The sequence below is a fragment of the Pholcus phalangioides genome, unplaced genomic scaffold (genome assembly GCF_987345545.1).
Source record: "Pholcus phalangioides strain wild (caught in Gottingen) unplaced genomic scaffold, Ppha-v1.0 ptg000008l_1, whole genome shotgun sequence".
Classification (NCBI taxonomy): Eukaryota; Metazoa; Arthropoda; class Arachnida; order Araneae; family Pholcidae; genus Pholcus; species Pholcus phalangioides.
This window is the reverse complement of record NW_028301601.1, coordinates 12,190,191-12,203,518: the sequence shown is the minus strand read 5'-3', so window position 1 is coordinate 12,203,518 and position 13,328 is coordinate 12,190,191. Positions and strand designations below refer to the sequence as shown.

General features: G+C 35.5%; 2 protein-coding genes across 2 annotated transcripts in view; one reads left to right on the top strand and one right to left on the bottom strand.

Annotated features, from left to right (window-relative positions):
- LOC149083730 (nose resistant to fluoxetine protein 6-like) overlaps window positions 1–12,534 on the bottom strand; it is a 55,983-nt gene extending 43,449 nt beyond the window's left edge. Inside the window, exon 1 of the mRNA XM_089234205.1 lies at window positions 12,151–12,534. Within this exon, the coding sequence (XP_089090331.1) occupies window positions 12,151–12,394 (244 nt within the window). The 5' untranslated portion in view covers window positions 12,395–12,534. The remainder of the gene's footprint in view (window positions 1–12,150) is intronic.
- On the top strand, window positions 4,379–7,597 carry LOC149083731 (uncharacterized). Its single transcript, XM_089234204.1, has 2 exons — window positions 4,379–5,809; window positions 7,322–7,597. The coding sequence occupies exons 1-2, from the start codon at window positions 5,642–5,644 to the stop codon at window positions 7,538–7,540; spliced, it is 387 nt and encodes a 128-aa protein (XP_089090330.1). The 5' UTR covers window positions 4,379–5,641; the 3' UTR covers window positions 7,541–7,597.
- Window positions 12,535–13,328: the final 794 nt, after the last annotated feature.

Genomic DNA, 13,328 nt, shown 5'->3' with positions numbered 1-13,328 from the left:
GTATACACATACTTATATAATAAGACAATATTTTTCGGCTGGTTAGTGTATTTGGTCAGTGTAATTTGTGAAAATTACAATTCTCCGAAAACTGTACTTATGCCTCTAAAATACGTCAAAATTGGCGTCCGATTTAAACATTGAGTCAGTGAAATAGGCAAATTAGTGGTATTGGTCAATAGCCTGCTGCATCACTATCTCTAGTCATGTAGTCAGGAAAGAGAAATATATACTAGCACTCATCAATTTTCCCCTTTCTATTTTTAACCTGCGAAAAACAAAAACCAGTGTTTTATAATTATCACCGCTACTTAAAATACAGATCATCTAGATTTGTTCCCAAAAGCCTGTATGTGAAGGTGGGGGGGGGGGGTTAATCTACTGATGGGCTAACTACGGACCGCGGGCTAAATGTGGTCAGCGAAAATACAGTTGTAGGAATTTTTAAATGGAAATTGATTCAAAAAAATGTTTTCATATGCAAAAAATGGAACATATATATATGCCTATTAATTATTTAGGGGCGTCGCGGAGAGCTGGAGGTATTGATTAGTGTGCCTGTTTATGCTTTGAAGTAGTTATTTTATAAGGTTAAATATCTATACCAAACTATCCTGGGGAGCCGCGGGTAACGGTGAATTGGGCAAGGGAGCCGCGCTTGAGAAAAGTTTGAGAATCATCGAGTTAGAGGAAACTTAATCAAACCGTGAAAAGAGCCCCGCGTCTGTCAAGGGCCATCTCCGCCCCGTACAATAAAAACGTATAATGCGAAGAGAACTTCTTATACGCGATCCGTTAGTAGGGGAAAAATGGGGTTTTCAGGACAATAGGCACTCCCCACTTACTCCCCACCAGGACAATAGGCACTCCCCACTTACTCCCCACCAGGACAATAGGCAATCCCCACCTTACGAGGGGATGTATTCCGCAGCCCTCCGCTAGATGGCGCTCACACGCGATAAGGGATGCCTCGATAAGAGGGATGACGCTTTACTGTTTTTTTTCCCTAAATTAAATTGTTTTATTGGGGGTCGTTCACAAAATAAAATTTTTTATGCCACGCCAGGGATCTTTCCTAAATTACATTTTTATTGGGAGTCATTATTAAATTAGAATTTTTTTATGTCTGGTTGTTCTTGAATTAAATTTTTTTGTCACACAACACTCCATCTTTCTTAAATTAAACTTTTTTATGTCAGTTTTCCAGTCAATAACGTCACCCTGTGTATACCGAAGCTAACAAGAAAGAGAGGGCTATGGCACTCGAAAGTCACGTGATCAACTGGGTTATACTTTTTCTCCCAATCATCCTAGAAAGTTAAAGCTAATGACGAAAATTAAAGTTTCCAACATCATTAAATTATCGCATGACGTCACATTTTCTAAGAGGGATCGTTCTTAAATTATCGTTTTCTCTAACTTACTTTTTTTTTTTTCAAACAGGTTTGATGAGGGCTTAAATTATTTTTTAAAATAAAAAAATTATCGTGTTTAGCAAATACGATACCAAAGAACCTTTCCCAAATTAAATTTATTTTATGTCACATTTTCTGAGGAAGTTATTCTAAAAGGCATCGTCATTAGATTGTCGTTTGGAATTTTCTTTTCTATGCCAAGTGATGAGATTCTGTTCAAAGAGGGGTCATTCCTAAATCATAGTTTATATATATTTTTTTTCCTATCCCCATATTCAAATCTGACGTGATGCGATTTTCCACAAGCTCGTTTATAAATCAGCTAGTAAAAATGCATGTATAACAAGTTCTTAAGGAACAATTTATTTGAATATAGCACCACTTTATTTTCGTATACGTCCTTCCAAAATGATCGTTTTCCCTAATACACTCCGTAATGGGATTTTTTTTTCAAAGAGGGGTTGTATCGCTCGTAAAACTTTTTTTGTGAAATTTGTCACAACTCTGACGTCACATCCAATCAATTTCACATGCCCATGATTTCAGTTTTTCACAAGGGTCGTTCTTGAATTATCGTTTACACGTCATTAAATTATCGTTCGGGTAAACTTTTCATGCTCTGACATGTTTTTACAATCCTGTAACTTTTCTTGAAATATGAGTTCTTTTACCTAACTGAGAGAATTTTCCGAGCTGTAAAATAAAAGAGCTACCGCGCAAATGAATTACAAAGTCTTTTCTACAAATCAAGTTTTCATTTATTCAATATTTTAAATAATTTTCTTCAATCATGCATTTCAAATTTTCGTAATTAATCAAGCAATTTTCCGCGACGTTATGATTTTCCTACTGGAATTTTAGCGATGTCATGAAAGTCAAGACATGATCGTAATAGATGCAATATGTTATGTTATCATGCAACTGTAGGCATTCGTGCCCAGCTGATAACCCATGGCGCATCCATGACGACTAAATATTTTTCCCCGCGAAATCATATCTTTTTTTTTTTTAACTTCCGACTATAGCATCGATAATGTAGAACTCGTGTTCATCACTTCAGATTGGTGTGTGTGTGTGTGTGTGTGTGTGTTTTCGCTAGCTTCTGTTATTTTTTTCAATGACATTCTCTCTAATGTTCTGGTTACAATAAAATAGTTTATGTTGGAAAAACTATAAATTGCGAAGGAAGGAGGAAAAGCTCCAATGCAATTCTTCCATCTACCGAGATATCACACTTAGTACGAGAAGAGGTTAAATAAATGTCGAACTAGCATAAAAAAACTCTTGATCAGTATAGTTCATTCTTAATAGTCAACCAGCAGGCAGACTTTCTAGCTTTCATACAAAATAGTAATTTTTTACAGCATGCATTTGTTAATCTTAAAGAAACCCCCGCGACGTTTTAGTGGTCTCACAGTCAAATAGTGTGATAAGACAAAATATTTTATCCGAATTTATATGATTTCATGAAGTAACAAAACATTAAAGGTAATCTTTCAACGAAGAGTCGAGAATCACTTACCGAGGTGGATGCTCATTCATCGTTTATTGAGACTGCAAAAAAAAAAAGTTAGCTTACATCGTTTAATACTAACTTCAACCTTTTACCTGCAAACTTGCGCATTTGTGAACATCGGGGAAAAAATAACAGCGATGAAGAAGATGCTATAGAAACAATAAAATCAAAAATGTAGTAATACCACAAGAGGCTATGAAATACTTTTAACATATATTTATTTTTATTGATTATTCTAGATAATTTCTTTGAATCGTATCATTTTCCACACAACTCAACATCATCATCACCATGATTCATTAGTGGATCTCCATTTGGATTTGCCCGCAAGTTTCCATCCGCAAGAAGTTCTGGGTACAACTGTGAATCTGATAATATCGGGGAAGTCGCCTCTGATGGTAAACTTGAGATGTCGATTAAAAGGACTTCATTGGCTGATTCACGATTACACACCCAATCTCGAACCCGTTGTTGAGTCTAAAAAATGAAACATTTGGGGAAAAAACCATTTAATTTAAAAAAAAATAGTTTAAGTATTAAATAATTTAAAGAATAATTTTGCTCTTTTCGAGTTTTCATACAAAAGATTTCAATTTTAGTGATGAGGATTATATAGACAACCGAAGAAAAGAACTTTTATTTATTTTTTGTTCCCCTATGAGATCACAAAACAGTTTATGAAACTATGACGGTGAAACTGAATAAATCATGCCGATCAAAAGGCGTGTTGCACTTCGATAGTATGTTTAAAATGTTGATACTAATAGGAAAACAAAAAAAATATTTTTTAGCATCGATTTTTATTTTTCTATTCAGCATAAAAATAGTTTAAACAAAATTAAGTGTCAGGAATATTATGTTTATTACAACTGACTACGTTCGAGAAACTTTTAAAAATAGAGCAGTCTATACAAAACGTATGATTTTAATCATAATTCACAGATATTTTTGAGCTATTACGCATTATTTCCTCGAAATTAGCTTATTTTTATACTTTCGCTGAACATTGTATACTGAAAAACATTGTATACTGAAAAACATTGTATACTATAAACATTGTATACTATAAACATTGTATACTATAAACATTGTATACTATAAACATTGTATACTATAAACATTGTATACTATAAACATTGTATACTATAAACATTGTATATAGTCATTTTTATACACTACGTTCATATTCATATACCAATGTGTGTGATAATCAAGTGAAACCAACAGCTCCATAATATGCAACCCATGTTCATGAAGTGAGGGGTGCTAAACCGCGAGATACTTTTAAATAGTCATATATGAATCAAAGAAGAGGCGTAAGGATGGGCAAACACTCAAGTGGCTGACTAACACTAGTGCCTCTATTCTGAGCCATTTAGGTTGCCATGTTAGCTGCGGCTGCAATCGCGGCGTAACACATCACCCCCCCCCCCAAATTTAGTTGAACTTTGATATTTTAGCATAATTCTATACGAGCTGAAATCCTCAACTTGGTCTAATCTAAGTTTATTTGAACTGGTGTCTGATAAACTGTAATCACCTCATTTCTTTCGTTTGATTCCAGCTAGTGCACTTAGATTTCCCATCTCTGTCGCTACACTCTATGAGTAAGTAAATTTCTTCCTGTTTGCTATGACATGCGTGTTAGATGACTAGGGTTATAGGTTGAGTTCGCGAGAATTTATTATTAAGGAATTAAGTTTCTTTAACTTGGAAACAGATGACACATATCATAGCATTTATAAAGCGCCATTTAGTGTTCACGTTTTAAGTGATGGAGAATTCTCCCAGGTTTCATGGGTGTGTGGAAACATCACAACCTTGTGTGGTATTTGGATTTTAACCCGTACGAGATGGTTGTAGCAGACGTTAACCCGGATAGATGAAAATTATCACACGATTTTCGTGAAGGGCGAAGAAAAAGCGAAAACTTCGGTCTTCGATCCTATATACTATTAGATTCCCTGATGAATGTTTCGTCTGGTTTCATGTTCATGTCACCCAAAGCAGCTGAGCCATTGTGCTTTAGCTAAAGTTTTAGCGTTTTGGGAGTGGTTAAAATGTAAGAACTAGATCTGGGAAAGAGTTTAACCATTTTTTTAAAATTTTTTTATAGTTTCAAACAGAAAAAAAAATAATTAATTTAAAAAAAATGCGCTATATTGGCTTGTGGAGTGTAGAGACAGAGATGTGAAGAAAAAAAAAGTCTATACAGTGATCTGAGTGACGTAAGTAAGAGGGATTTTCTTCACGTGGAGCTTCAAAGTTGTTAAAATTTTCATTACCATTCTTCGCGAGGGTCTCTGAATATGTGATCGATACATAGTGTTCTCGCATGTGTCGGGTGATATGCAACTACTTCATATGGCAATTCAAGAATGGAGTCGAAAGAACTTTTTTTCATGTCTGGTTGCGACTTTCTTATGAGAGGTTGAATTATTTCAATTACGGATTTAGAAGATAGTGATATTTTCAAAAGACAGAGTGAAATTGATTCGAAGTATATTTTTGATAAGAAGTTGCTAATTGAAATTATGTTGTAGTCCACGTCACGGCTTTCCGTATTCATTCTTTTATTCGCGTTACTTGTCATGATGCGTCATTGACTGATAAGAGAGTTTAAATACCAAGAGCACGTCGGGATACTCACCTCACTGTGACAGCGATTTTCTTCACATTTCAGCTGAATTTTTCTAGGTTTTCTTACAATATGCAGCAAGAGTGTGATTTACTCAATGACTTCACTCAGTTTGAAATGAGCATAGAATCCTTACATGAGATGCGTGATGCCTTGGAAGGGAAAATGCCCGGTCATCTATGGAAAGGTCTCCTGAGGAGGGAAATTCATCAACGAAAAAAAAAAAAAAGGAAAATTGATGTAAGTAGTTTTCAAATTATTCTGTTTTATTGATTCTTATTGTGAAATCAAACAATTATTTTATATTGTTTTCCTGTTAATTTTGACTGTCTTGGTCATTTCGCCTGTTGTGACTCTTGAGGTTGAATTAGTCTCTGATTAGAAAAATTTCAGTCCTTTCTTGCCATGAAAATTTAAAAATTTAGAAGAGTATAAAAAAAAATTATCAGTGGTTTCGGCTTTATTGGAGTGTTAAACCTGCATTTTAAATATGCGTGAAGAATGATGTACATCCATCAAGCGGTGAAAATTATCCAAGAGAGTTTGGATCGTTTTTGGTTTTAAAGGTAAAAATAAGAACCGTGTGTGATGTGCATCTCTCATTTATTAGCGATCGATATATATATAACGTTATGAGCGTTTCTCGATCTGAACTTAAGGTTGCAGACTATCTTCAAATGACCAATTTCATGGAAATTGACGATTCTTTTCTTTTTCATGGAAATACGTAACTATTTTATTCTTATACATGTGAAGTGTTGAAAAAAATTCTAGTTGTGTCAATTCAATCGGAGTATAGATCTCAACTAATTTTTAAACGTGTTTCATGAAGATTCGTGTTTTTCGTAACTACACTGCGCGCAAAACTCATTTCCTCAAAAGTGTGTTCGATATTTTAATGACATTTTTTTTAGTCGTGGTTTCAGATGATACTAACTGTGCAATGAACTGGCTGTATGTTCAGTTGCATTTTACAACTGTTTAAATATAAAATATTGAAATTCTTTTCTGTCAAAGTTCATGTATTGTTTCATAAAAACTAACATATTTCAGAAAATATTTAGCATATTCATTGCATTGACAACTAGTATAGCCACGTAGTGTATAAAAATGACTATATACAATGTTTATAGTATACAATGTTTATAGTATACAATGTTTATAGTATACAATGTTTTTCAGTATACAATGTTTTTCAGTATACAATGTTTTTCAGTATACAATGTTCAGCGAAAGTATAAAAATAAGCTAATTTCGAGGAAATAATGCGTAATAGCTCAAAAATATCTGTGAATTATGATTAAAATCATACGTTTTGTATAGACTGCTCTATTTTTAAAAGTTTCTCGAACGTAGTCAGTTGTAATAAACATAATATTCCTGACACTTAATTTTGTTTAAACTATTTTTATGCTGAATAGAAAAATAAAAATCGATGCTAAAAAATATTTTTTTTGTTTTCCTATTAGTATCAACATTTTAAACATACTATCGAAGTGCAACACGCCTTTTGATCGGCATGATTTATTCAGTTTCACCGTCATAGTTTCATAAACTGTTTTGTGATCTCATAGGGGAACAAAAAATAAATAAAAGTTCTTTTCTTCGGTTGTCTATATAATCCTCATCACTAAAATTGAAATCTTTTGTATGAAAACTCGAAAAGAGCAAAATTATTCTTTAAATTATTTAATACTTAAACTATTTTTTTTTAAATTAAATGGTTTTTTCCCCAAATGTTTCATTTTTTAGACTCAACAACGGGTTCGAGATTGGGTGTGTAATCGTGAATCAGCCAATGAAGTCCTTTTAATCGACATCTCAAGTTTACCATCAGAGGCGACTTCCCCGATATTATCAGATTCACAGTTGTACCCAGAACTTCTTGCGGATGGAAACTTGCGGGCAAATCCAAATGGAGATCCACTAATGAATCATGGTGATGATGATGTTGAGTTGTGTGGAAAATGATACGATTCAAAGAAATTATCTAGAATAATCAATAAAAATAAATATATGTTAAAAGTATTTCATAGCCTCTTGTGGTATTACTACATTTTTGATTTTATTGTTTCTATAGCATCTTCTTCATCGCTGTTATTTTTTCCCCGATGTTCACAAATGCGCAAGTTTGCAGGTAAAAGGTTGAAGTTAGTATTAAACGATGTAAGCTAACTTTTTTTTTTTGCAGTCTCAATAAACGATGAATGAGCATCCACCTCGGTAAGTGATTCTCGACTCTTCGTTGAAAGATTACCTTTAATGTTTTGTTACTTCATGAAATCATATAAATTCGGATAAAATATTTTGTCTTATCACACTATTTGACTGTGAGACCACTAAAACGTCGCGGGGGTTTCTTTAAGATTAACAAATGCATGCTGTAAAAAATTACTATTTTGTATGAAAGCTAGAAAGTCTGCCTGCTGGTTGACTATTAAGAATGAACTATACTGATCAAGAGTTTTTTTATGCTAGTTCGACATTTATTTAACCTCTTCTCGTACTAAGTGTGATATCTCGGTAGATGGAAGAATTGCATTGGAGCTTTTCCTCCTTCCTTCGCAATTTATAGTTTTTCCAACATAAACTATTTTATTGTAACCAGAACATTAGAGAGAATGTCATTGAAAAAAATAACAGAAGCTAGCGAAAACACACACACACACACACACACACACCAATCTGAAGTGATGAACACGAGTTCTACATTATCGATGCTATAGTCGGAAGTTAAAAAAAAAAAAGATATGATTTCGCGGGGAAAAATATTTAGTCGTCATGGATGCGCCATGGGTTATCAGCTGGGCACGAATGCCTACAGTTGCATGATAACATAACATATTGCATCTATTACGATCATGTCTTGACTTTCATGACATCGCTAAAATTCCAGTAGGAAAATCATAACGTCGCGGAAAATTGCTTGATTAATTACGAAAATTTGAAATGCATGATTGAAGAAAATTATTTAAAATATTGAATAAATGAAAACTTGATTTGTAGAAAAGACTTTGTAATTCATTTGCGCGGTAGCTCTTTTATTTTACAGCTCGGAAAATTCTCTCAGTTAGGTAAAAGAACTCATATTTCAAGAAAAGTTACAGGATTGTAAAAACATGTCAGAGCATGAAAAGTTTACCCGAACGATAATTTAATGACGTGTAAACGATAATTCAAGAACGACCCTTGTGAAAAACTGAAATCATGGGCATGTGAAATTGATTGGATGTGACGTCAGAGTTGTGACAAATTTCACAAAAAAAGTTTTACGAGCGATACAACCCCTCTTTGAAAAAAAAATCCCATTACGGAGTGTATTAGGGAAAACGATCATTTTGGAAGGACGTATACGAAAATAAAGTGGTGCTATATTCAAATAAATTGTTCCTTAAGAACTTGTTATACATGCATTTTTACTAGCTGATTTATAAACGAGCTTGTGGAAAATCGCATCACGTCAGATTTGAATATGGGGATAGGAAAAAAAATATATATAAACTATGATTTAGGAATGACCCCTCTTTGAACAGAATCTCATCACTTGGCATAGAAAAGAAAATTCCAAACGACAATCTAATGACGATGCCTTTTAGAATAACTTCCTCAGAAAATGTGACATAAAATAAATTTAATTTGGGAAAGGTTCTTTGGTATCGTATTTGCTAAACACGATAATTTTTTTATTTTAAAAAATAATTTAAGCCCTCATCAAACCTGTTTGAAAAAAAAAAAAGTAAGTTAGAGAAAACGATAATTTAAGAACGATCCCTCTTAGAAAATGTGACGTCATGCGATAATTTAATGATGTTGGAAACTTTAATTTTCGTCATTAGCTTTAACTTTCTAGGATGATTGGGAGAAAAAGTATAACCCAGTTGATCACGTGACTTTCGAGTGCCATAGCCCTCTCTTTCTTGTTAGCTTCGGTATACACAGGGTGACGTTATTGACTGGAAAACTGACATAAAAAAGTTTAATTTAAGAAAGATGGAGTGTTGTGTGACAAAAAAATTTAATTCAAGAACAACCAGACATAAAAAAATTCTAATTTAATAATGACTCCCAATAAAAATGTAATTTAGGAAAGATCCCTGGCGTGGCATAAAAAATTTTATTTTGTGAACGACCCCCAATAAAACAATTTAATTTAGGGAAAAAAAACAGTAAAGCGTCATCCCTCTTATCGAGGCATCCCTTATCGCGTGTGAGCGCCATCTAGCGGAGGGCTGCGGAATACATCCCCTCGTAAGGTGGGGATTGCCTATTGTCCTGGTGGGGAGTAAGTGGGGAGTGCCTATTGTCCTGAAAACCCCATTTTTCCCCTACTTCCGTTGTACAACATCACACACAAATCGTAGTTAAACTTCATTTTACTCCGTATCCTGAAAATTCCCACTTCTTTCAACTTTGGCATTCATCACTTACTGTGCCTATCACTATTGGACCGCACATGCACCTCGTAAAAATTCTTCTGAGAATTTTTTTAAACGAACTGGGGGCATGCTGGGATGTGTTGCGTGTAGTGATTTACTATCATTGCCATTTAAGGCAGAATGTAGTCAGAGCAACAATGCATGCACATTTCTGGCACAACTCACTTCCCTGGGGAATTGGGGTTGAGATGAACAGTTGTAAAAATTGCCCACTAATACAGTAGAAAGGGGTTGTACTCGATTTAGAAAGGAAAAGCTCAAGTGCATTTCATTCGGTTGACGGGTTTTTCGGTGAACAACGACTATTTGCTTCTATCGCCCTTAAGCCGAGGCCACACTCGTGTCCAGCGTGGCCCAATACGTTCCATGGGTGAGAAGAGTGTGATCGCACCATCACCACCATTGGCAATGATCGTCAAATGTTGAAGAGTAATATTAAACCAGACGTGCATCTTGTCCATATTTCTCTATGGAATTTTAAACGAATAAGTACATGTTGGATTGTGCGTTTATATTTGTGAACCTAATGTGAAGTTTGTTTCTTTGGAATGCGTGTTATGTATTCAAGTAGTGCTGCCATCTGCCTCCCGAATTCAGAAGCAGACAACTCGCAGATTAAGTTTTGCTTGTTGTGTCATGCGTGAATTTCTAGATGTTTTAGGCTTGATTGAGTGTGTGTGCATGGGCGGAGACACGGGGGGAGGGCGTGGAGGAGCATTGCCCCCCCCCCCAGCGTCAAAGGTGGAGTCGACTGATCTAATGTATAAATGTATATATGAATTGACATCATCATCGTGCCCCCCTTCCCCCAGACCTCAAAGTCTATATCCGCCTGTGTGTGTGTGCTCTCTGAGGAGAAACTTTTCTTTTTTAAGTAAGTGATAGGCTGGCATTTACCCCTTGAAGCTGGGAAACCGCAGATAACAAACTTTAGCCGATCACCACAATGCCATCAGTGGCATTTGAACCTGGTCCTTGAGATGCGAGTTCATTACGATGCTTTCATAACCGCATAGCAGCAATGTTATAAGCTATAAGATTTTAAGTGCTGGTCGAAGGCAACGACCAAGACCTTCTTCCAGCTTCTCCCTCCCCCAAGTCAAAAGATCCGCCTTCCAATCCGTCTGGGTTCACATTGGTCGAAGAAAGTCAACAGTCACAACACGCTTTGGCGTATTATTTATTGTGTTCTGTAAGCAAATATTCGCCAAGGAATATTGGGCCAAGCTTTGCCAGTGTGTAGCTAGCCCATGCCGTTATTGGTGTTTCATTGAAGTGCGGGGGGGGGGGGCAAACATGGGAAGCAAATACAGGGTGGATAAAAGTTCGAGTGGCAAAAAGGCAGAGTTAGCATCACTAGGTCATGGGAATTCTTTTAAGACAGGAAAAGAAGAACTCAAAAAACGGCCGATGGGTGGCGCTGACGTACACAAGTGAAAGAAAAAGATACGCAAATAACGAACAAAATGTCTCTAAATCGTTTATTACCGCAGTATGTGTTCCACATGACCACCACCACAGGGGATAACACATTGCAGGCGAGTCACAAATCCAGCAACGGAAGAGTGCAGCAGGTCCACATACACGGTTTACAACGGTGAATTGGTTGTGGATTAGGAGCACAAGTTCTTATAAGCGTCTCATTTGCATATTTCCACCGAAGTCACTCGTACCGGCGCCACCTATCGGCTGTTTGTTGAGTTATTTTTTTTTCCTGTCTCAAAAAGATTTCCGTGACGTAGCGATGCTAACCGTGCAAATCGTTTTTTATTTCCGTTATTTTTCCGGTTTTTATTCACTTTTTCAAGTTTCTACGTATTTTTTGAACACCCTGTATTTGCGAATGACTATTGGACACCATACTGGACTCTGTTTTACGAAACATCAAAATTTTCCGCGAAGTTTAAAATTCGTTCTAATCGCCTTTGTTATACATGAAAACACATTTAACATGCATCGAAACGGATATAACCGTAGCCAGCCATAAAATAATTCTGTCAAAATTGCATTTCTAAAAGATCCCTTGAAAGAGCGCGCAGAAATCGATTAATCGTTTAAAGTTTCGAGACTTTAAGAAAAATTAAAAAATGCATGAAGAGAATATTATATATATATATATATATATTTCCATTAAAGAAAACTTACACTTCAAGGCAGGAAGGTTACCATTTCTTGCTTCACGGAGCAGTACCTGAACCTGCTCGCCACAAACTGAAACATTCCCACTAGAATCGACACTACTTTGCAAATTCTCGTATAAATCATCCAAGAAACTATAGTAAGGTTTGACAAGTCCTTCAATCAAACCCGACTCGGCTTTTGCGACGAAGACCAGCGCGAAAATCGACGCACATGACGGAATCAGCCCTAAATTGAAGGCGCGAGCCATCTTTCACGGATAATAATATCTTATGTCCCCTCACTTTTTAAGTTTCCTGTAGATAGTAACTGTAGATAGCTATCTATTCATTTAGGGGGGCGCGATTCGATTTCGCGATCTCTACCGGTTGGCGCTTTATACGACGTATCAGTTTTTTTCCGTACACTCTGGCGCATTTATATAGATGTATCTCTTTATCAAAAGATGATGTGAGGAAAAAAAAAATTAGCTATCACTGCATATAGAAATCGGTCACGAATGTTATTCAAGGCCGTTCCGTTAGCAAACAGAAAATGCATATAAGAAAAAAGAAAAATAGCCTTGGCGAGACGCCAGTATTGAGAAATACGACGCGTATATGCATCGAACCACTTCAAATAATAAACTTCACAATTTCTTTTGTCTTTTTTTTTTTTTTTACTATTGTCACCTTGCAAGTTACATTGACCTTTTCACTAGTCAAATGAATTTCATTTTTAGATATCGTATCTTCTCCGTAGATTTTTCTTTATTTTTTCGGCTACACTGAGTGCATAAAGTTGTTTCGCCAAATGATTAGCATAGAGGCGGACTCTGTGAAATATCGGATGATGCAATGTGCGTGTATTACACAGTACGTTAACCTCTGCCTATACCTACCCTCGGCCGACAATTCCGTGCGACACTACGAAAAAAATGCTCGTGAACATGGATTTTTCTGTCTAATCGCCCTCTGAAATTTCGGAAATATTTCGCGAGTAAGAAAGTAATTATGCCTGAAGGAGCATTTTTCACTTATGAATAGTATTAACAATTACTAATTAATACTTCATAATTATTAATAATGGAAAGACAAAAAGATACTAAAAATGCCTAAAAACAGGATCCAAAAAAAAGGATCTATAATTTACGGAAGGAATAAAAGGTAACTAAGGTATATTGTGTTCAAAAACAGCTGAAAAAT

What these genes read in the sequence shown, in the direction of transcription:
- LOC149083731 (XM_089234204.1), top strand. Translation starts at nt 5,642, where the DNA reads ATGCAGCAAGAGTGTGATTTACTCAATGACTTCACTCAGTTTGAAATG. An exon ending in AAAAAAAAAGGAAAATTGAT is followed by an intron (nt 5,810 to 7,321) that starts GTAAGTAGTTTT and finishes TTCATTTTTTAG; the next exon opens with ACTCAACAACGGGTTCGAGA.